Source organism: Mustelus asterias, chromosome X, assembly GCF_964213995.1.
Source record: "Mustelus asterias chromosome X, sMusAst1.hap1.1, whole genome shotgun sequence".
NCBI lineage: Eukaryota > Metazoa > Chordata > Chondrichthyes > Carcharhiniformes > Triakidae > Mustelus > Mustelus asterias.
Genome location: NC_135834.1, coordinates 11,460,882 through 11,486,437, shown reverse-complemented (window position 1 = coordinate 11,486,437; position 25,556 = coordinate 11,460,882). Strand labels below are relative to the sequence as shown.

The 25,556-nt window shown below is 42.8% G+C and overlaps 1 protein-coding gene across 1 annotated transcript; it reads right to left on the bottom strand.

Moving 5' to 3' along the window:
* Nucleotides 1-102: 102 nt before the first annotated feature.
* On the bottom strand, nucleotides 103-24,574 carry LOC144481823 (GTP-binding protein Rheb-like). Its single transcript, XM_078200976.1, has 8 exons — nucleotides 24,449-24,574; nucleotides 21,973-22,044; nucleotides 20,665-20,732; nucleotides 16,320-16,402; nucleotides 13,545-13,601; nucleotides 7,424-7,471; nucleotides 1,730-1,811; nucleotides 103-189 (listed from the first exon to the last, which is right to left on the bottom strand). Exons 1-8 carry the CDS (start codon nucleotides 24,498-24,500, stop codon nucleotides 103-105), a joined length of 549 nt encoding a protein of 182 aa, XP_078057102.1. The 5' UTR covers nucleotides 24,501-24,574.
* Nucleotides 24,575-25,556: the final 982 nt, after the last annotated feature.

Here is a 25,556-nt window from a genome sequence, read left to right as displayed (position 1 = left end):
TTAGCTATAGGCAACCATTCACCAAACGATTGGGTTTGAAAACAAACTCGTAGGTGCCTCCCTTCTTCGCTATCCAGAGGAATGTCATTTTCACAAACCACATTACATCATGTCACATTTCCTGTTCTGTGTGTACCCATCTGCTTTTTCAATTTCTTGGATCATCATTTTGAAGATTTTCACTGTCGTCTGAAAGAGAAAAGCAATTCAATAATTTCAGCATTTTTATATTGCCAAATGCCTACTGTCTTCAAATACTGTGGCATAGAGATGTCTGTCCTCTTCCCCACCCTTTGATTTAAAAGTTAGTTCTATAGCTCTCAGTATTGTGCCACTGCTCCACATCCAAAGTGCAGGTTTTGAACTGCACATGCAAATCAGTGTAACCTACAGGTTACAGTACAAGAACACATACTGGATTGGGCCATTTCACACCCATCTGTACCACAGTGGCTCCGCTGGGAAACAACCTAAACCTAACACCAATTCACTTTGGCTGTGTATAGAATTTAACATTTTACCTCAATATCAGCAGTGTTAGCTAAATTCATCTGTTTATGTGCAGCACTTGTTCAGCCCCCTTAAGGAGACAATGGTCTAAACGCAGAGTTCTTCAAAGAGTGCATTTGTTTTGTACTCAAATATAGCCCTATTAATGATGCACCCAGGAACAGTAGACATCTCAAAATGGATAAGCAAAATACTTTTTTAAAAAGAAAATCTATTGGGGGGGGTGGGCGGTTGTTGGAGGCATGCAATAACTGCATGGTAGAAATTCTACCGTGTGTAGTCCACCACACTCCAGTATCCCATTGCATTGAATTTTGTGTGAACTGTTGCAGTAACGCTAGCAAGAAGTGCTTTGTGTAACATATTTGGCAGCAGTCACACTTGGGGATTAACCAGTCATTTTAAATCAGACCCACACACTATTAATATTATCCTGTTGCAACAAATTTAGACAGCCAAACTATAGCCACCACTGGCATTAGTTTAAGTTTGGATTCTGGAACATAAATTTTGGGGTCCATGATTCTAGAACATAGAAAAGCTACAGCACAAACAGACCCTTCGGCCCACAAGTTGCGCCGAACAATTTCCTTACCTTCTAGGCTCATCTATAACCCTCTATCTTACTAACCTCCATGAACCTATCCAAAAGTCTCTTAAAAGACTCAATCGAATCCGCTTCCACCACCACTACCGGCAGCCGATTCCACGCACCCACCACCCTGAGTGAAAAACTTACCCCTGACATCTCTATACCTACTCCCCAGCACCCTAAACCTGTGGCCTCGTGACAACCATTTCAGCCCTGGGTAAAAGCCTCTGAGAATCCACTCTATCAATACCTCTCAACATCTTATACACCTCTATCAGGTCACCTCTCGTCCTTCGCCTCTCCAAGGAGAAAAGACCTAGCTCTCTCAACCTATCCTCATAAGGCATAACACTTAATCCCGGCAACAACCTCGTAAATCTCCTCTGCACCCGTTCTATGGCTTCCACATCCTTTGTGTAATTCTGCCCCAAGGTACAATAGATTTAAAGCATAAATGTGGGGAACAGTCTCATGAACACTGGTTTAGAATCCACGAATTCAAACCAAAACAGCACCAGCATAAAACTCGTTTTAGATCTAACCACCCTTACCAATCAGGTACTATATTGCCTCCTTTGGGGAATGGGAACGTGCAGGCTATCAACATTACTCTCCCTAGTCACTTACATCATTCTGTTTTGCTGAGGATTCCAAGAATGCAGCCCCCCAGGAATCTGCAAGTTTTTTCCCTTCTTCAGTCTGCACCACCCTATGGAAACAGGAGCGAACACAAACATCATCCCATGGACTTCTTCAAAAAAAAAAGTCTTTTGTTCAAGTTTATTTTTTTTAAAAAGGTCCAATTTATACAAAGAAAAATAATACTACATGTTTGAGTTTGTTAGCTCTTAAAGTTGGAAGCATTTACTTTCTCCACCCCCATAAAAATATCTCCCAGTTCTAAAAGTTCAACACAACACTCAGGAACCAGTGCTGGGTCCACTGTTATTTGTTATTTACATTAATGATTTGGATGAGAATATAGGAGGTATGGTTCGTAAGTTTGCAGATGACACCAAGATTGGTGGCATAGTGGACAGTGAAGAAGGTCATCTAGGATTGCAACAGGATCTTGATCAATTGGGCCAGTGGGCTGACGAATGGCAGATGGAGTTTAATTTAGATAAATGCAAGGTGATGCATTTTGGTAGATTGAACCAGGGCAGGACTTGCTCAGTTAATGGTAGGGCGTTGGGGAGAGTTACAGAACAAAAGAGATCTAGGGGTACAGGTTCATAGCTCCTTGAAAGTGGAGTCACAGGTGGACAGAGTGGTGAAGAAGGCATTCGGCATGCTTGGTTTCATTGGTCAGAACATTGAATATAGGAGTTGAGACGTCTTGTTGAAGTTATCCAGGACATAGGTGAGGCCACACTTGAAATACTGTGTACAGTTCTGGTCACCCTATTATAGAAAGGATATTATTAAACTAGAAAGAGTACAGGAAAGATTTACGAGAATGCTGCCGGGACTTGATGGTTTGAGTTATGAGGAGAGGCCGGATAGACTGGGATTTTTCTCTCTGGAGTGTGGGAGGCTTCGGGGTGATCTTATAGAGGTCTATAAAATAATGAGGGGCATAGATCAGCTAAATAGTCAATATCTTTTCCCAAAGGTAGGGGAGTCTAAAACTAGAGGGCATAGGTTTAAGGCGAGAGGGGAGAGATACAAAAAGGTCCAGAGGGGCAATTTTTCCACACAGAGGGTGGCGAGTGTCTGGGACAAGCTGCCAGAGGTAGTAGTAGAGACAGGTACAATTTTGTCTTTAAAAAGCATTTAGACAGTTACATGGGTATAGAGGGATATGGGCCAAACGCAGGCAATGGGGACTAGCTTAGGGGTTTAAAAAAGGGGTGGCATGGACAAGTTGGGCCGAAGGGCCTGTTTCCATGCTGTAAACCTCTATGACTCTATAACATAACTGACAATTCACACATGGACTCAAATGAATGTTAGGAATCTAAGCTTGGGTAGAGAAACACACACAAGCAAACCACCCTGAGCCTGTGCATGCACACTTAGCAACAAGGCTTTCTGGGCAGTATCAGGAGCTGGAAGCCTAGCTGATTCTGCCTCTTCCCTAACCTTGGAAGCATAAAAGGTCAGTTGAAACCACCCACCATCCCCTTCCCCAGCTAACTCAATGCAGACCAATGAACTTCCCAATCTATATCAGTACAACATTAAATGGTTACATAGTGCTCTGGAAACATTTATAACATTAGTTATAGGTAACCATCTCTCTTATCAATAGCCCGAGATGTTATTGGGCTGGTATCCATATAAGCCAACCATCTGTCAATGATTTGAGGTCCAATGTGTTCACATTGGTGGACAAAATTTGGTCCGCCATGTCATCAATGTCCATTCCATTACACTCGTTTAGTAATGCACCTTATGTTGTCCTTATTGCAGATCAGCTTTGCAGTATACATCAATCCACCATGATACTTGACCGACTTGGACAGGAATTCACCAGATTACATCCAGGTATCAGAATCATCAATGGAGGGCATCAATAACCTGCTTGATGAAGGCTATATTTGACGCATGAAACTGATGGTAGTGCAGTTTGACTGACGAGCATGGGTAGTCATGAAAAGCAACAAGCCAAGAGCTACTAACCAAGTATGCAAAGTATAGCTTTTGTCCCAAACTGTTCCATTGGCATTGGAAAAGATTAGTGCAAGATAAAAGCATCATGGCAACGGCTAGGAAAATGGACACGGAGCAGCATAATTTGCTCCTGATGATCAAATATCAATTGCACGTTAGTGGAGTGGAAGCCCTCACAATTCATGAAAGCAGGTGCTTTCATGGAGCAACCCACATGGGTGCAGCCAACGACACCTTGGATTTGGGGAATCTTGTATTCAATCCAAATCCCAGAGCTCTACCCTGCTGTTTCTGGAAGTCAAATGAGGCAAGTGAAAGTGTTTGCTTTATGGCATTAATTACCTGCTAAATGGAAGCATGAGCTACAGGTAAATTGGTTACCAATATCTCTTCTGGTAGTCACCAGTGACAAAGACGTCCAGAGCTACAGTGACTTTGACTGCAATAAGCAATGTTGCACCCTGTGACCGTTGGTTCCAGGTTTTGTTGCAAGGCAACAACGGAGACAACCTCCTTCGAGGATTGAAGCCTTCAAACAGACTGCTCCTCAGGGAGCTGCAGGTATGTTGTTTAGGGACCACAAACTCAATTGGGAGGGTAAAGATCCCTGCAAGCATGCCTCCCATCAATTTTGTTCTCCTTCAACCTGCAGCTGCTTGCTTCTTACATTGGACTGAAATTCCCAGAAGGGTTCTCCCATGAAAAATAAGTGCAATGCTAAAAGCCCCTTAAGAGTTCAGAACATTATAAAGTAATAAGCACTTTGAAATTGTGCAAGCAGAAAGAAAAAAAAGACAGAACTATCAAATACAAGCAACATTTCTGCAGTTTTACCCCAGCACCGATCCCTTAAACATACTAGTGGAAATGGCTGCTTCTTGACTTGTGACCATTATGTTTCCTGGGTGGGATTGGGAACTGATGGTAGAAATAAAAACAGCATTGAGAGGGTGGGGCTGTGCATGTGTCCCTCATTAAAAAGGGCTCTGCCCATTTTGTGCAGAAGCTGTAGATGGAGATCTAAAAGCCAAATGGGCAGACAAGCAGCAGCACTCCAATTCTGCTCCAGATTTTGATCCCACTAACACTGCTTTTTGACACACATTGGACATTTGAGATACAAAAATCCTCCATTGTGCCCATCTCCACAGTCCCATTACCTGGCATATTTCCCATATGCTTTTACATTTTTCCTTTTCAAATATTTACACATTAAAAAAAAAACTATTCTGGATTCTGATTCTAGCATAGTTTCTGATTGGCCATTTTATCTTAATTCTAATATCTTTCTTTGCTCTTTTTGATGATTATCTTAAATTTCTACCCCTAGCACCCACTAGTGTAACCTTCAGATCACAGTAGAGTTTATCAGCACCCAGCAGATCTTCTCTAGAGGCTAAACGTGGGCGGCACGGTAGCACAGTGGTTAGCACTGCTGCTTCACAGCTCCAGGGACCTGGGTTCGATTCCCAGCTTGGGTCACTGTCTGTGTGGAGTTTGCACATTCTTCTCGTGTCTGCGTGGGTTTCCTCCGGGTGCTCCAGTTTCCTCCCACAGTCCAAAGATGTGCGGGTTAGGTTGATTGGCCATGCTAAAAATTGCCCTTAGTGTCCCGAGATGCGTAGGTTAGAGGGATTAGTGGGTAAATATGTAGGGATATGGGGGTAGGGCCTGGGTGGGATTGTGGTCGATGCAGACTCGATGGGCCGAATGGCCTCTTTCTGTACTGTAGGGTTTCTATGATTTATGAAACCTTCTTTGTAATGAAATCTTCTTGATACCAGGGCTGAGGGGAACTAGTTTTACAGGATGGCTGGTGAATCTTATTTGCATACTCCATGGTCTTTACATCTTTTCTGAAATAAGGCACCCAGAACTGGCCACAATCTTCTAACTGCATCCTTCATCAGGAAGTTAACCTGAAACACCATCTCCGTTTCTCCACAGAGGCTGCAAGACTTGATTATTTATAGCATTTTTTGTCTCTATTTCATTTTCCAACATTGCAGTATTTTTTTAAACTACTGCTTTCCATTTTCTATTATTTAAAACAAAATTCTTATTCATGCTATCACATTCCCTTTAATGCTGTGTACGTCAATTTTAACAAGCTTTCTTCGTGATATAAATACCTTTTGAAAACACATATGACATTCTGCTCAATTCCTTTCACAATATCGTCTAATTGCTTCAAATAACTCAAATGGGTCACATGCCTGGCCTATAATAAATCCATGTTGGTTGTTGTCCACAATTAACCCATGTCTTTTTAGACTACCATTAATTTCATCCTGTATTAGGGCCTCTACAAGCTTGCCCATCATCAATGTTAAGCTGAAAGGTCAACAGTTACCTGGTTTATCCCTTTTTGACAGAGGCACAACACTGGCAAACCTTTAGTCCAGTAGCACAACTTCCATATCAAAGAACATTTGAAAGATTGTGGTCAGAGCCTCTTCTATTCCATATCGACTTCCCTCAATATTTCAGGATTCTCGTTTCAAGGTCTGTCTATTTTATTTGGAGCTTAAGAGGTAGAATATTCATTTAACATTGCTGCCATTCCTTCATTCTCCATGAGAGGATTTCCTGTTTCTTTTTAAAAAAAATTAATTCACAGACTCTGGATGTTATTGGCAAGGCCAACATTTATTACCCATCTTCACCGTCATGAAGATGATCCTGAATGGTTGCAGTCCATATGAAAGTACTCCCAACAGTGCTGTTAGGTAGGGAGCTCCAGGACTTTAACCCAGTGACAGTGAAGAAACAGGGATACAGTTCCAAGATGGGGTGTGGCTTGGAGGGCAACTTGCAGATGGTGGCATTCCCATGCATCTGTTGCACTTGTCCTTCTAGATGGTAGAGGTCACAGGGTTTGCAAGATGATGTTGCCAGAGGCTTGATGAGGTGCTGCCATGCATCTTGTGTATGGTACACACTGCTGCCAACATGCATCAATGATGAAGGGAGTGAATTTTTAAGGTGGTGGATAAGGAGCCAGTCAGAGGACTGCTTTGTCCTGGTTGGTGTCAAACTTCAAGTATTTCATTAAACTCCTATCTTGTAGATGGAGGGGGGAGGTGGGGATGGTTGGTCCAGTTTAGTTTCTGATTAATGGTTACCACCAGAATGAGTTGACATTGAGGAATGTCCTATCCCTTCATGCTTATAAAATCCTTTATTACTTTCTTCCCTATGTTTTCCATATCACCTCTTTGCCTTTCTATTTTGTTTCCTCTATATTCAGTTTGATTTATTTCACACAGTTCTCCCTCAATCTGGTATCATGCTTCACTATTCTCTCCCTCCTCTGATTTTTGCAAGACATTTCCTTATCTTCCCATTACCTACATCCCTCACTTGATTCTCAAGAACTAGATCAGATACAATCTTTTTTGTTGATGGACTAAAAAATGCACTTGAAACATATTGGCTGGAATTCTCTGGTGTCATACACTCTGCCAGCGAGAACGGAGAATTTGGTGCTCAGCCAAATCTTCATTCACAACAGCGGAACTGGAGAATCCCAGCCGCAGAACTGGAGAATCCCAGCCACGGACAAGATTGGAGAATCCAACCCATTATCTCTTCTTTGCCACTCATGTTAATTATCCCAAGATAGATTGGAACAAAAGTAAAGTCACATCAGCATAGCAAGACTTTACATAGAAACAGGGCTACTAAGCAAATAAAACTCTGTACCTTTGTTTAGAAAGATCTCTTTTATTTGCGACGAGCACAGTTGGTATTCTAAAGGATGGAAAGAAAAGAACAGTAGTTTTATCTGCACTTTGAAAAACCAAATGAAGCATCAGAATAGCAATTTTCTTCTTCAGTGATCAGTGTATCCAAGTCTGCAATAGAATCATAGAGCATCTATGACAGAGCATCTTACCCACCCTATCCCATAATCCCATGCATTTACCCCACTAATCCACCTAATCTACGTATCTTGGCACACTAAGGAGCAATTTAGCATGGCCAATCCACCTAATCTACGTATCTTGGCACACTAAGGAGCAATTTAGCATGGCCAATCCACCTAACCTGCACAGCTTTGGACTGTGGGAGGAAACCGGAGCACCCAGAGGAAACCCATGCAGACATTGGGAGAACATGCAAACTCCACACAGTCACCGAAGACTGGAACTCAACCCAGGTTCCTGGCGCCATGAGGCAGCAGTTCTAACCACTGTGCCACCAGCACTAGCCCACATTAGTTCATTTGCCAGAATCCTGCATTTTCTTTAGCGAAAACTTGGATAACAGGAGCTTCTCAGTATCAGCTAATGAACAACTTGGTTCAAAAATACACAACTCATGTCAAGTCTCCATTTTGAGACTAGCTTGCAGCAGCCAAGCACTTCAACAATACTGGAGAGTATTCCCAGCTGAAATACCACTCATTTCTGTATAAATATCACAGGACCTCTTGAAGAAATGGTTCAGTAATATTGATGTGGAGATGCTGGCGTTGGACTGGGGTAAACACAGTAAGAAGTCTCACAACACCAGGTTAAAGTCCAACAGGTTTATTTGGTAGCAAATATTGGTAATCAGTATCAGTAATATTGGCCAGGGCTCCTGGTGATTTTAAAAGCAGATTCCACAGTCCAAAACAACTGCATCAACATGCTTTTACATATGAAGTTGTTTTAAGACAAGCCTGATGATTCCAGCCATTCAATCGCTGCCAAAGATGCACACTGATCAGAAAATAAAACACAACAAAGAATAGCCATCACTGGTATGTGCAGGCTGCCAGAGAAGATAAGGTGGTAGCCTCTGCCTGCAAAACACAGGACTTTCTGGTAGTAGAAGTGCTCTCATTTACCTTTCAGCACTCCAATGTAAATTGATAACGCACCTTTAAAACAGCCAATGGTAAATCTAAGGATTCAACATTTCCTAGGTTTAAGTCTCTGATCCAAGTTCAAGATTCTAGTCAAACTCCCAAAGTAAAAGAACGAACAGACTACAGCAATATAATTGCCTAAAAGAATTGCTTAATGTGAATAGTCAATTCAACATTAGAGTGGAGGCTTTAGATTTCAGGTCATAATCCATTAACTAGAAGTTGACCAAGTTAGATTTCCCCTTCACCAACGCCAAAATTCAAAGTTCAGTGGTAGCTAATAGTCAGATTTACATTTTGGAGAGATAATTCAAAGTTAAACAGAGGTAGTCTATAATATTTTTCAATCATATATACTTCAATTTGGCCTTACATTTTGTCTACATTTGCTCAAAGCATCTCAATCATTTTCATGCATGAAAGACACTTGTGAATGAATGCAAGAAAAGTAACTATTTATATGCATGTTCTGACTACTCACCTACACATCTGGCAAAAACACGGAGGTTCAAGAGGTGGAGCATAATGTGGGGACGATGGCCGGCTGAGGGTTGAATAAATTATAATTATGAACAGGTAGTTATTACTAACTCTTGGATGGTTCCTGCCTTCTGAGTCATTCCTTCTAGTGGACAGCTTGTGCTGTGAGTAGACTAACATACCTGTCCAAAACAGATATCATCTCGCACCGACAAATCATCACTATCGCTCTTACCAGGTAGAAGGAAAAAAGACATGCACTGTACAAATGAACAGTGTGTTGCATCTGTCACTTCTGTTTGTATAAGCTGCATTAAATAGCATGCATTTATCAGCACCATTAAAAACACATGCATAAATTTTTCATGCCCTAGTCTAATAAAGTGATGTTAAAGAACAGTCAAATGCATTTTGCACCCATTCCCTCATGCATAACTGTTCACTTAAAAAGCCATCAAATCTCTGAACCAGAATAACTGTCTTTCAGGGTGGCTACATTTCAATCGAGAGCTTTCTAACTGGTCATTGTCACACATTACAAAAAGTGTTGCATTTTCCTCTCTCCACTTATTTTGTCAATGTTTGATGAAAGTAATCGCTAACCCTTTAAGGGGCATGGCAACATTTTACACTGCACAAGAAAAGCATCCAATGAAATGTTCTGAATGCCACAATACTTAGAATCATTTGAGTTCAAAAGAGGCTCGGTAAATAAGAGTTAATCTGTTGCCAGACGGTGTGTGCCAGGAGTTTTGTTCTGTAATTATACAGTGAAGTATGTTCACAATAACGGGAGCCAAAAGCTGATTATCAGGAAATAAGTAAAGCCTACTCAAAAATCTTTTGCAGCCCAAGTTTCTGTGCATCACAAGCAAGTCAAATCACTCCTGATCTTTACTATTACAGATGGAAACCACGATGACGTGTGCTGGACTGAATGTGGGGAGTATAACAACAGAAACAAGAGGAAGATTTATTTAAACAGTACAATATTTTAATACATCAATACTGAAATCAGAGTACTTATTAGACACTCCATAGACAAAGACAACACTGAATTAAATGTTTCCCACCCATCTCTTCTGAAGGTGCTAAATTACTCTGCCATATGTTCCATGGGCATCATCACCTTCCAGTATCTTGCCCAAGTGGATGTTTTTCATGTACAAGCTTAGAAAATGAGGGATGGTGAGCTTGTCAGCTGTAGGAGAATCACAATCAAGCCAGACCCAACATGCGATACACATTCTAGCAGAGATTATTGGATAGTCAAGCGAAATGAGAATCATTATTTTCTCCTCCATTGCCAAAGGAATCCATATCATTGCCCAAGTGAAACCAGGAACCTTCTAGTCTGTATGGTTCAATCCCACACGACCATTAGCAACTGAGTCATGACCCATTCCACACCCATCCAATTGCTGACAACTTCCCAGTGGTCACCAACACGGTTTATAACTCACTCTACTCAGGCACAATCTTCCTTTCAAAACAGTCAACATCACCCCTTACTCATTAAAAAAAAAACACCCTTGATCGATCCATCCATCACCTTCAACAGCCACCTAGTTTCTCACTTCCCCTCCTTGTACAAGATACCATCCAATTGCATGCTCACTTCTCCCAGAACTTCAGTCTGGTTTCCACCCTGCCAACAGCACCGAGAGTACACTTGTCAAAATCATTAACAATATCCTCCCCGACTTTGATGCTTCAGCATTCCTCAACCTTTCAAACATTCAACATAGTCAATCATGTCAGCCTCCTCTATGGTTGACTCAAGTGGAGCTTCCTCAGATGGAGCTTCCTCAGGTGGTTCCACTCCTGCGCATCATAATGCGACTAATACATCTCTAGGAATACCTTCTTCTAGATCCCTTACATGCTTGCCTCTCCCCTCTTCAATACCCTGCACTGACATTATCTACACACCCAAGGTCAGCTTCCGCACTGGTCCAACACCCAGCTCTACTTCTCCCACCACTCTCCTCAACTTAAAAACCTTCCCCATGATATCAGATTGCCTGACGAACACCATGAACAAGCCAGAATTTTATGACTTGAGCCATGATTTCAAGGTATAAAAAACTCTGCAAGTTTGCTACTAACTCAATCGTCCTCCTAGCTACTCTCATTTAAGATTAAACAAACTTCATGCAAGCTTGATTTACTGTTTCATTCAGAGCTGAAATTCAAATCCCAAAATTTTATTCACTGCGAATTAAGCCTGTCCAATCTTAACTCTACTGCTTTCTTCAATTCTATCTTTACTCAGGAGCCCATAAAGTGAAATCTTAGGCACAGGACAAGTCTGCTTTTTATTATATACAGGTCTGCTTTGGAAAGAAGTTATTGGATTCAGAATCAAGCTATCAGATGAACTTTTGAATAGATGCTTATAGCACCAGGAGTTAAATTACCTTTTTGGTGTTGATAACCCTCTGATAAACATGCAAGAACATTGTAAAATTCCAGCCACTAATCATTGTGATAGTGTGGCTTCTCCCATTCTGTCAATTCACAAGATAAAGATGATGTGACACATCTTTATGATAGCCGGCTGCTATGTCAAGGTGCAGTGACTGATTGGCATTCCCTTCACAGGAAAAAATCTTTGTGTAAACATCAATGATTTAGCTATTCATTGAATTTTTTGAAGAAGAGTTTTTCGAGGAAGTGACGAAGATGATTGATGAGGGTAGGGCAGTGGATATTGTCTACATGGGCTTCAGTAAGGCCTTTGACAAGGTCCCTCATGGCAGACTGGTGCAGAAGGTGAAGTCGCATGGGATTAGAGGTGAGCTGGCAAGGTGGATACAAAACTGGCTCGGTCAAAGAAGACAGAGGGTAGCAGTGGAAGGGTGCGTTTCTGAATGGAGAGCTGTGACAAGTGGTGTTCCTCAGGGATCAGTGCTGGGACCTTTGCTGTTTGTAATATATATATATATATAAAAATGATTTGGAGGAAAATGTAACTGGATTGATTAGTAAGTTTGCGGACGACACAAAGGTTGGTGGATTTGCGGATAGTGTTGAGGACCATCAGAGGGTACAGCAGGATATAGATCAGTTGGAGACTTGGGCGGAGAGATGGCAGATGGAGTTTAATCCGGACAAATGGGAGGTAATGCATTTGGAAGGTCTAATACAGATAGGAAATATACAGTAAATGGCAGAACCCTTAAGAGTATTGACAGGCAAAGAAATCTGGGTGTACAGGTACACAGGTCACTGAAAGTGGCAATGCAGGTGGAGAAGGTAGTCAAGAAGGCATATGGCATGCTTGCCTTCATCGGCCGGGGTATTGAGTTTAAAAATTGGCAAGTCATGTTGCAACTTTATAGAACCTTAGTTAGGCCACACTTGGAATATAGTGTTCAATTCTGGTCGCCACACTACCAGAAGGATGTGGAGGCTTTGGAGAGGGTACAGAAAAGATTTACTAGGATGTTGCCTGGTATGGAGGGCATTAGCCATGAGGAGAGGCTGGAGAAACTTGGTTTGTTCTCACTGGAGCGACGGAGGTTGAGGGGAGACCTGATAGAAGTCTACAAGATTATGAGAGGCATGGACAGAGTGGATAGTCAGAAGCTTTTTCCCCAGGGTGAAGAGTCAATTACTAGGGGGCACAGGTTTAAGGTGCGAGGGGCAAGGTTTAAAGGAGATGTACGAGGCAGATTTTATACACAGAGTAGTGGGTGCCTGGAACCTGTTGCCGGGGGAGGTAGTGGAAGCGGATACGATGGTGACTTTTAAGGGGCGTCTTGACAAGTACATGAATAGGATGGGAATAGAGGGATATGGTCCCTGGAAGGGTAGGAGGTTTTAGTTAAGTCGGGCAGCATGGTCAGTGCAGGCTTGGAGGGCCGAAGGGCCTGTTCCTGTGTTGTAATTTTCTTTTTTCTTAAGTGACTGCAGTAGTGGACAGGGGAATATCTATGGATGTTACTTATAGAGACTTCCAGAATGTAACACTACATTCTGCACTCTCCCCTTTCCTTCTCTATGAACGGTATGTTTGTCTGTATAGCGTGCAAGAAACAATACTTTTCACTGTATGTTAATGCATGTGACAATAATAAATCAAATCAAAGACATTCAATTAAATCCTTCATAAGAGACTGTCATCTAAAGTTGAAGCTAATGGAATTGAAAGCAAATTGTTGACTTGATTAGGAAATTTGCTGAGCAACAGGAGACAAGAGAGTAGGGCTAATGGGCAGGATGTGTCTGGTGGTCTCCGCAAGAAACTGTGTTGAAGCCTCAACTATTCACCACATTTATTAACCACTCAAATGATGGAATAAAAGTGTAATATAAAAAAAAACTTGCAGTCATACCCATGGCTAAGTGCACTCACTCTACATCTGCCACTATAGTAGGTACAGTAGTCAGTGACCCATTACAGAATGTAATGTGCCAGGCACAGTCAGGACCACACAAAATCAGCTCGAAAAATAAAACATTACTGAAGTCACCAATACTCACTGGATTTTTCCCACCATATCCAGCAGTTTACTGTGAATTGCTTTAATCACTTCAAAACTGCAACAAAAAATCCAGAAGGCAGACATCAGCAACAAAAGGTTACAGATTTAAAAGCAGCAGCTACTGTTATCCATGAGTAATCAGTGCATGAAATCCTCTCCATCCTTTCCTACCTCCAATGGGTTAGGAGATGTCAGGGGTAAGTTTTTCACTCAGAGGGTGGTGGGTGAGTGGAATCGGCTGGCGTCGGTGGTGGTGGAGGCAAACTCGTTGGGGTCTTTTAAGAGACTTCTGGATGAGTACATGGGATTTAATGGGATTGAGGGCTATAGATAGGCCTAGAGGTGGGGATGTGATCGGCGCAACTTGTGGGCCGAAGGGCCTGTTTGTGCTGTGGCTTTCTATGTTCTATGTTAATCCTTTCAGATTGAAAAATGACCCAATGCTTCACTTTGGTCACTCAAATTCCCCTTCTCCTCCACAGTAGGTAAACAAAGTTTGATCATCAACCTGGACTACGTTTGCAAATGGCGGCCACTCAGAGGGGGAGGGGAAAAAAGTTCCCATTCCCTATCCAGTTTAGTGACTCAATTTAAAGAATGCATTTGGGAGAAGCCCACAGCAGACTCAACCACAACGGATCCCAAAGTCAAATACATTGTCTACCAATTCAAGATTGAGATTTTGGATTAAGAATGGACACATGGCTACGGTTATTGGAGGAGAATTAAAAACTTGCCATAGGTTAGGTTTATTTAAAAACTAGCCCCACTGCAGAGGATTTCAAGTTCTGACATTTCTAATAATTTTAGCACATAATTCATATTCAGTTCATGCCATTTGCGAGTTACACAAAATGACAAGAGATAACTGAAAAAGAGGGAGATTAAAATATTACAATCAATATGTCGATATATATTCTAGAATGATAGATACTGTCCTGGCATTTTTGTTCTCTTGGTTTCTATATTCCAAGAATTGATAGACTGGGAGAAGCCACATTTTCACAATGGCTAGTGGCTAGAATTTTACAGAGTGCCCTCTTGCCCTCCCAAATTTTCTGCCTCCTTTTCTGAAAGCAAACACTGGGGTATAATTCCACTGCTCTCAAGTAAGCATTCATAGCTGTAACTTAACAGCTCAGACAGCTATTCCATGATGAAGATCATCATAGCTTAAACTTGTTCTGCCCACACTTGCATGTTTCAGCACAACTTTTGATGGCATGTAATATAATATAGGGAAATGTGAAGTTATTCACTTTGCTTGTAAGAATAGAAAAGCAGTTTTTTTTTTAAAAAAAGATGCAAAACTTTTAAGTGTTAATGTTTAAACAGACTTTGGTGTGCTGGTTCAAGGAACACAGTTATGCAGGTGCAGCAAGCAATTAGGAAGGCAAATAAGCATGTTGGCCTTTATTGCAAGGGGATTGGAGAACAAGAATAAAGACATCTTGCTGCAGTTGTATGGGGTTTTGGTGAAACAACATTTGGAAAATAATGTGCAGTTTTGGTCTCCACATTTAAGAAAGGATATTCTTGCATTGGAGGCAGTACAGCAAAGATTCACTGGATTGGTTCCGGAGATGAGAGTGAGTAAACAGTGGTTAGCACTGCTGTCTCTCAGCACCAGGGATCCAGGTTCGATTCCCAGCTTGGGTCAGTGTGTGTGGAGTTTGCACGTTCTCCCCATTTCTGTTGGGTTTCCTCCGGGTGCTCCGGTTTCCTCCCACAGTCCAAAGATGTGCAGGTTAGGTGGATTGGCCATGTTAAATTCTTCTTCAGTGTACCCGACCAGGTGCCGGAGTGTGGCGACTAGGGGATTTTCACAGTAACTTCATTACAGTGTGAATGTAAGCCTACTTGTGACTAATAAATAAACTTTACTTTTAAATTAGCTCCATATTGTCTGGAGATTAGGAGAATGAGACACAATCTCATTGAAACTTACAAGATTCTGAGGGGGCTTGACAGGGTAGACAGAGGTTGTTTCATGGTGAGAGTCTCGGAATAAGTGGGGGGGGGGGATCATTTAGGTCTGAGATGAGGAAACATTACTTCAGAGGGTTGCAAATCTTTGGAATTCAGCGAGTTGTGGATAGATTTTTGGATTGTCAGGTAATTAAGAACAGGTGGAAAATGGAGTTGAAACCCAAGATCAGCTATGACCATATTGAATGGCGGAGCAGACTTGATGAGCCACTTGGTTTTCTCTTGCTCCTATTCCATGTTCCTATGTTCTAGCTGCTACTCCCATTGAAATCAGATCAGTATAATTTAAAAATACTGTTCAGTGGTACAATGAACAATGTATTTGAGCCACAGAAGCACTTATCCATTTCAAAAAAACAACCCAAATGGTCAGAATTTTCTGCCCAATCCCACCGGTGGGTTTCCTGGCAGCTGGGAGTGCATAAAACCGGAAACTCCATTGACAGTGGCAGGACCAGAAGATCCTGCCTCTGCCAAACACACGGCAAAAATCCCACTCGGTGTGTTTGAGGGCTGACTAATGAAGCCAGGTGTCCCTTTATTTCCAAAAATAAGGGTCCAAAGCAGACTAGAAAGATGTATGGCAGAGCAGAAAGAGCTTTATTTGGCATCTGATCTTTGCTACAAGTGCCCACGTGAAACAAAATCAGTCCAGAGAGAGTATTAACTTCCATCAAAATCAAGGTTTCTTTGGCTCCTCAAATCAACTGCTTAAATCAAAAATTAACCAATTTGTTGAAAATTGTTGCATTTATTTCCGAGTCATTTAACATAGATTACTCACCTCTTCATTGATGTTACGGAGTAAACCAAAACATAGCCGTGAACATCCACAGTGTGGGACCGGCTAAATATAGAGTATTCATCCTAAAAGCAGAAACAGAAAAAAAATACAAGAGAAAGAAATGAAACTTCAGTTTGGTGGTCAAGGGAATGAACATGGCTTGAGCTGACAAGTGGCAAGTAACATTTGCACCACACAAGTGTCAGGCAATGAGAGAGGATCTAATCAAATCCCCTCGATGTTCAATAGCATTATCATCACCGAATCCCCCACTAGCAACATTCTGGGGGTTACCACTGACCAGAGATTGAACTGGACTAGCCATATATATCCTGTGGCTACCAGAGCAGGTCAAAGGCTAGGAATTCTGCGGTGAGTAACTCACTTCTTGATTCCCCAGAGCCTGTCCACCATCTACAAAGCGCAAGTCCGGAGTGTGATAGAATACTCTCCACTTGCTTGGATGGGTGCAGCTCCAACAACATTTAAGAAGCTCGACACCATCCAGGACAAAGCAGCCCACTTGATTGCTACTCCTTCCACAAACATTCATTCCCTCCACCACTGACAGTTCATCTGGCTGCCACTCTATCTGTAGGATGCACTGCAGGAACTCACCTCGGCAGCACCCTCCAAACCCATGACCATTACCACCTAGAAAGACAAGAGCAGCAGATTCCTGGGAACACCTCCACTTGGATTAAGGAGAATCCCAAGGCATTTTATTCATACGTTAGGAACAAAAGGGTTGTCAGGGAAAAAATCGGACCTCTCAGGGACAAAAGTGGGGAATTATGCTTGGAGCCCAAAGAAGTAGGGGAGATCCTAAATGAATACTTTGCGTCGGTATTCACAAAGGAGAGGGATGTGTTGACTGGGAGTGTCTCGGAGGGGAGTGTTGAACCGTTGGAGAAAATCTCCATTACAAGGGAGGAAGTGTTAGGTTTGTTAGAGAATATAAAGACTGACAAATCCCCAGGGCCTGATGGAATCTATCCAAGGCTGCTCAGGGAGACGAGAGATGAAATAGCTGGGCCTCTGACGCAAATCTTTGTCTCGTCACTGGACGCAGGTGAGGTCCCAGAGGATTGGCGGATAGCTAATGTGGTCCCGTTATTTAAGAAGGGTAGGAAGGATAACCCGGGTAATTATAGGCCGGTGACCTTGACGTCCGTGGTGGGGAAGTTGTTGGAGAAGATTCTTAGAGATAGGATGTATGCGCATTTAGAAAGGAATAAACTCATTAACGATAGCCAGCATGGTTTTGTGAGAGGGAGGTCATGCCTCACTAACCTGGTGGAGTTTTTTGAAGAAGTGACTAGAATGGTTGACGAGGGAAGGGCCGTGGATGTCATCTATATGGACTTTAGTAAAGCGTTTGACAAAGTCCCTCATGGTAGGTTGGTGCAAAAGGTTGGATCTCATGGGATAAAGGGGGAGGTGGCTAGATGGGTGGAGAACTGGCTTGGTCACAGAAGACAGAGGGTGGTAGTGGAAGGGTCTTTTTCCGGCTGGAGGCCTGTGACTAGTGGTGTTCCGCAGGGCTCTGTATTGGGACCTCTGCTGTTTGTGATTTATATAAACGATCTGGAAGAAGGTGTAACTGGGGTGATCAGTAAGTTTGCGGACGACACAAAATTGGCAGGACTTGCAGATAGTGAGGAGCATTGTCAGAAGCTACAGAAGGATATAGATAGGCTGGAAATTTGGGCAAAGAAATGGCAGATGGAGTTCAATCCTGATAAATGCGAAGTGATGCATTTTGGTAGAAATAATGTAGGGAGGAGCTATACGATAAATGGCAGAACCATAAAGGGTGTAGATACGCAGAGGGACCTGGGTGTGCAAGTCCACAGATCCTTGAAGGTGTCACAGGTGGAGAAGGTGGTGAAGAAGGCATATGGCATGCTTGCCTTTATAGGACGGGGCATAGAGTATAAAAGTTGGGGTCTGATGTTGCAGATGTATAGAACGTTGGTTCGGCCGCATTTGGAATACTGCGTCCAGTTCTGGTCGCCACACTACCAGAAGGACGTGGAGGCTTTGGAGAGAGTACAGAGGAGGTTTACCAGGATGTTGCCTGGTATGGAGGGGCTTAGTTATGAGGAGAGATTGGGTAAACTGGGGTTGTTCTCCCTGGAAAGACAGAGGATGAGGGGAGACTTAATAGAGGTGTATAAAATTATGAAAGGCATAGATAGGGTGAACGGTGGGAAGCTTTTCCCCAGGTCAGTGGTGACGTTCACGAGAGGTCATAGGTTCAAGGTGAAGGGGGAGGGGGGAGGTTTAACACAGATATCAGAAGGACATATTTTACACAGAGGGTGGTGGGGGCCTGGAATGCGCTGCCAGGCAAGGTGGTGGAGGCGGACACACTGGAAACGTTTAAGACATATCTAGACAGCCATATGAACGGAGTGGGAATGGAGGGATACAAAAGAATGGTCTAGTTTGGACCAGGGAGCGGCACGGGCTTGGAGGGCCGAAGGGCCTGTTCCTGTGCTGTATTGTTCTTTGTTCGGAGGTTCCCCTCCAAGTCATTCACCATGCTGACTTGGAAACATATTGTTGTTCCTTTACTATCGCTGGGTCAAAATCCTGGAACTCCCTCCCTAACAGCGCTGAGAGTGCACCTACACCTCGGACTGCAGTGGTTCAAGAAGGCAGCTCACCACCACCTTCTCAAGGGCAACTAGGGATGGACAACAAATGCTGATCTAGCCAGCGACACCCACATCCCATAAATGAATTTTTAAAAACCAAAACAAGAGGCAACACAAACCAGGCATTGAAAGGCTGAAAAATAAGTAAGCCTTTTCAGGATGGTGGACACATTCCTACAATGTGCTAAATACACAGGAAAATCTATCACATTCCATTTTCCAAATCTGGTGCTAGTCCACACATCAGATTGCACAGTGCCCAGTTCAATGGAGTACTGCAAAGTACTTCACTCGGAGAAATTGGCAGTGAGGGAATACGTGCTGTTCAGATCTTTTACAAAATCAGTGGTCTGGGTGAGGAAGCAAGAGACAGCAAGACCTGGTGAGTACCTTTTAAGTGGTTCTAACAGTCTAGAAAGTAAAGACATGGCAGGGAACCTCAGCCCCAAGGACTACACATCCTGTGCCATGTGGGAAATTCTGGATGCTTCTTGTGACCTTGGCACCATATCTGCAGCAAGTGTCACTAGCTGGAGCTGTGTAACTGGAAGGCTATTTCCAATCGGGAAACAGCCTTTTAAGTTTATTTATTGTCACAAGTAGGCCTACATTAACACTGCAATGAAGTTACTGTGAAAATCCCCCAGTTGCCACACTCCGGCACCTGTTCAGGTAGACGGAGGGAGAATTTAGCATGGCAAATGCCCCTAACTAACACGTCTTTCAGACTGTGGGAGGAAACCGGAGCACCCAGAGGAAACCCACGCAGACACGGGGAGAACATGCAGACTCCACACAGACAGTGATCCACGCCAGGAATCAAACCCGGGCCCCTGGCGCTGTGAGGCAGCAGTGCTAATCACTGTGCCACCATGCTGTAGGTATCAATGATTTAAACTTGAAGGTAGCAGGTACGATTAAGACTTCTGCAGTGACAGTGAGAAAGAAAGTTGTACACTGCAGGAAGATGTCAGTGGACTGATCAGGTGGATGGAACATTGACAAGTGGAGTTCAGTCTGGAGAAGTGTGAAGTAACGCATTTGGAGAAGGTTTATAAAGGAAGGGAATACACAGTAAATTAAGAAGGCATAAGATTATTATCCAAGATATAAAATACAAGAGCTGGGAGATGATACTGGAACAGTATAAAACACTAGTTAGGCTACAGCCGAAGTTCCAGGTGTAGTTCTGGTTACTGTGGTATAGGAAAGACGGGACTGCACTGGAGAGGTTATAGAGGAGATTCACGAGGATATTACCAGGACTGGAGAATTTTATTTATGAGGAAAGATTGGAGAGGCAGGGGTTGCTCTCTTTGGAACAGAGGCGGCTGCGGGGAGATCTGATTGAAGTGTATAAAATAATGAGGGGTCTAAATAGAGGAAAGATCTATTCTCCTTGGTTCAGGGGCCCATAACCAGTGGACAGAAATTGAGGGTAATAGGTCAGGGGGATATTCAAGGTGAATTTTTTTTTCGCCCAGAGGATGGTGGGAATCCGGAACTCACTGCCTGGAAGTGTGGTAGAGACAGAAACCCCGCATTAAATTAAAAAGTACTTGGACATGCACAAAGCTACGGATCAAGAGCTAGAAAGCGGGATTAGGCTGGATGGCTACTTGGCAGCCAGGAGGCCCAATAGCCTCTTTCTGCGCTGTTAAATTCTACAATTCAAATCTCACCTGCCCAGCAGTATCCACCAGTTGAAGATAGAAGTCTTGTCCATCAAAGTTTATGGTTTTATTAAAAGCTGCAAAATAGTTGAAAAAACATACAAATAGGAGAAAGTAGACATATATTTTAAAGATGGGTTACAACCTATGTTTGATAGCTCCACGTGTTCTACCAATAAACCTGCAAGAAAGATATATTTCAGCATGATTGCCTCAAAAGTCAGTCAAGTTCAGACAACAGAAATCACAGTAGTTTAGCCTCTAACACTAGAATGATAGAATCCCGACAGTGCAGAAGGAGGCCATTCGGCCCATCAAGCCTGCACCGACCACAATCCCTATTCCCGTAACCCCTCATATTTACCCTGCTAATTCCCCTGACACTAGGGTTAATTTAGCATGGCCAATCAACCTGACCCGCACATCTTTGGACAGTGAGAGGAAACTGGAACACTCGGAGGAAACCCATGCAGACACGGGGAGAATGTGCAAACTCCATACAGACAGTGACCCGGGACTGGAATTGAACCTGGGTCACTGACGCTGTGAGGCAGCAGCGCCAACCATCATGCCATCCCAGATATCAACAGACACTGAGAAGGCACCCGAGGTTATACCATGAGGTGCACACATATCTGGTCAATTTTAAAATTGCAGAAGACAGGATGTTGACATTCTAGGACATGGTGAGATAAAAAGGGAGGAGGTATTGGAGGTTTTGGAAAGCAATAAGCTGGACAAGTCTCCAGGGCCAAATAAGGTCTATCCCAGAATACTGAGAGGCGAGATAGTGGTGAATGCCTGGAACACACCGCCGGAGGAGTGGAAGCAGATTCTATCACAACATTCAAGAGGCATCTATATAGATAGATGAATAGGCAGGGAATAGAGGGATATGGACCATGTGAAGGCAAGAAAATATTAGATTAGAAAGGCAGCTGTGTCAACACAGACTTGGTGGGCCAAAGGACCTGTTCCTGTGCTGTACTGTACTGTTCTTTGTTCTAGGTATATGTTTGCATGAACACTGATGCAGGGCAGGTTCTGGCTTAGTGTTGATATCCTCATCATCAAATTGCCTGCCAACACTCACTGTCTTGGGTCACAAATGAAGGATCACATGGACAACATACCAGACAGAAGAGAAGCCATACTATATCCCAGCATAGGTCAACATCTTCAGGGGAGGGGCAGAGGAGGAAAAGAAACTGCCAAGACACTCCCAATCTCAGTGTTAACTCCAAACTTGCTCAGTCACCTTGTGATGCCCTAAACATTCAATGATCTTTGCAACACCCTGACAAATACCATACTCACTATTCTCAATTGTAGGGTCATAGCAATCGATGAATTGTCCTTCTACAAATTGGATTGTCAGCGATGACTTTCCTACAAAAGGAGTTTACAAAGTAATATATTTTAGAATGACAAAACTCTTCTTTAACATTTGTCATAAATATAACATTAAAGCACAATCTTACTGTACTTGTAAGTTTTTTCAATAAAAAAAAAAGGATTTTTTTTCTGCCAGAACATTAAAGTCAGAATACCACAAAGATTTCAGTTCAAATCGAAATACAGGTAAATCCAGAACCATTACTATACAAGGGGATGGTGTTTAAAGTTCCCCTGACCATCACATTTAATGAAGCAATATTTAAATGAAGCTCGAGAAACTGAAATGTATTTCCATTATATATTCAGAATTGAATGGATCATGGGAATGATGGGCCGAATGGCCTCCTTCTGCACTGTAGGGTTTCTATGGTTTTCTATGTGTCTTTAACAAAGGGATAACTGGGTTAGCTGGTGCATTACACCACAGGTTTTTAAAACTAACAGTTTGTACAATTTAGGGGTCAACGAAAGAATCGTAGTGGGTCCACACAGTTCTTTCTTATTTAACTTCCTGAAACAGGAGATCATCTGGAGCACATCAATATTTGCAGAGAGCCTCCAAACAGAAGAGACTGGAAAACCACTAACCAAACAGGACTGAAAGAAAGGCTCAATTTAACACAATTATGTATACAAAGTTTACATGTTGACCAAGCCAGAATTACCTTTTTAATGGCAGTCTTGTGGTAAAAAGTGAGTATCAGCTTGGTAGCACTCTCACTTCTGGGTCAGAAGGTTGTGGATTCATGCCTTTTTCCAAAATTGAGGCAAATCATCTAGACTGATACTGCGGAAGCACTACATTGTTGAAGGCACCATCCTTGAAACGCGATGCAAGGTTTCAAACGTCTTCCACCGCTTCAGATAGGTGCAAGACATTGCATTGTTATAAGGAGACGCAGGGAGCACCTCCAGTGTTCTGACCAACATTTCTCTCCTGACCAACATTGGGAATTCAACCTAATTTGTCTGTGGGATCGAGATGTGCAAATTGGCTGCAGCACTTGCCTACATAACAAGCGCTACATTAAATGCAATTTACTGAGTAATTTCTGACAAATCGCCATTAACAAATACAAAGTTTTCACTTTAAAAAACACATAGGCGTGTGCTAATTATTTTAAAACCATGTTAAGCGGCAGTGGTTAGCACTGTTGCCTCACAGCACCAGGAACCCGGATTCGATTCGCGGCTTGGGTCACTGTCTGTGTAGAGTCTGCACATTCTCTCCGCGTCTGCGTGGTTTTTCTCTGGGTGCTCCAGTTTCCTCCCACAGTCCGAAAGACGTGCTGGTTAGGTGCATTCGCTATGCTAAATTCTCCCTCAGTACCCAGGCAGCAAAGTGGCACTGTAGTTAGCACTGCTGCCTCACAGCACCAGAGACCAGCGTTCGATTCCCGGCTTGGGTCACTGTCTGTGTGGAGTCTGTATGTTCCAGGTGCTCCAGTTTCCTCCCACAATCTGAAAAGACGTGCTGTTTAGGTGCATTGGCCATGCTAAATTCTCCCTCAGTGTACCCGAACAGGCAGCAGAGTGTGGGATTTTTCACAGTAACTTCATTGCAGTGTTAATGTAAGAATACTTGTGACATAAATAAATAAAATATAAACAGGCGCTGGAGTGTGGCGACCAAGGGATTTTCACAGTAATGTAAGCCTGCTTATGACAATAAATAAACTTAAAAGTTAGATCAACATTTTGGACCTCTTCCTCCCATCCTCCACCCCCTCAAAAAACAAAAAGTGTAAGCAGCACTTTCTCTTTTCAAGGGAATTATATTTATCTGACGGCTTCCAACACAAAACCAGTTTGAAATGCGCTCTTTTATATTTAAAAAAAATCACTGCGACTAAGAGATAAGCTGGTGAGAGATAACAGTCGCCCAGTAAACGTGATTCCTGTTACAACTCATCCACAACTGTAGCTGGGCAACAGGGACAAGAAAGGGCACGTTCTCAGGCAACTCTGAACCATTTCAAAAATGTAATGGGTTTGGAATCCCACCCCTCAACTCCAGGCTAACTTTTCATTCTGGCAAAATAAAAATTGAAAAAGGGGTAGTGTAGTGCGTTCAACAATAGGGAGAGGAAGGGTGTAGCCGAGACAAGAGAGGAAAAAAGGCAGTGCTGAGAATGGTCTGGTCTAAACAGGACCACCGAGCTTCTCCATTTGTAAAACCAACCCCCTTCTCCTCACACAAGATTTGCAGATTCAGTGAAAACTACCCGTGGAAACACGACGGAAGACCCTTTTGTTTCTGGTTGACAGCATTTGGAATAAATAATATTTTCAAATAATAGAGGGGATTTTGCAACCGCGCGCGGTCTCCATGGGGACGTCGAATCCCCTCGAGACCCCCCCTCCTCCCAAAACATAGAAAATCAAAAACACTCACCAACTGATCTATACCCCAACACTGCAATCTTCCGAAACTTTAAAGGGGCCATTTATAAATGTTGAGTTGGATTTATATATATTTATATATTTTTTTGAATTACCCGGGCTTGCATCAGTCACGTGACCAGCCTTCGCCCGCCCCCTCCTCCCCCCCTTCGGGAAAGAGCGACTGAGGTGATTTTTTTTTATCAGGTTCCTCTTTCCGCGTCGAGTTACGAACGTTTTCCTTCGCCGCTTTGCGATAACTACCCCCCCCCCTTTTTTTTCACTCACAACAGCCTCATTTTAAAAAACAAATAAATCCCCCCCCAGCCCCTTCATGCACTTTACGGCAACGTCGTAAATGATCTGTTCGCCCAAGCCGCCTCCCACTTTGTGCGCCCCCTCATGGGGAGATCTTACAGAGTAAGCATGTGCTTGGAATGTGTCAAGAACCTCTATCTTTATTTATTTTAAAGTTTTCTCACCCTTTCCTACAAGTCCAGTTACTGTTGATACACAGATTTTTTTGATTTGATTTATTACTGTCACATGTATTGGGATACAGTGAAAAATATTGTTTCTTGCGAGCTATACAAGCAAAAATACCGTTCATAGAGTACGTAGGGGAGAAGGAGTTCAGAATATAGTGTTACAGTCATAGCTAAGATGTAAAGAACAGCTTAATATTTGAGTTGATTTATTATTGTCACATATTGGGATACAGTGAAAAGTATTGATAACAGAAGTTAGAGGGTTGTTTTTCAAACTGGAGGCCTGTGACCAGCGGTGTGCCTCAGGGATCAGTGCTGGGCCCACTGTTATTTGTCATTTATATTAATGATTTGGATGAGAATATAGGAGGCATGGTTAGTAAGTTTGCAGATGACACCAAGATTGGTGGCATAGTGGACAGTGAATAAGGTTATCTCGGATTGCAATGGGATCTTGATCAATTGGGCTGACGAATGGCAGATGGAGTTTAATTTAGATAAATGCGAGGTGATGCATTTTGGTAGATTGAACCAGAGCAGGACTTACTCAGTTAACGGTAGGGCGTTGGGGAGAGTTACTGAACAAAGAGATCCAGGGGTACAGGTTCATAGCTCCTTGAAAGTGGAGTCACA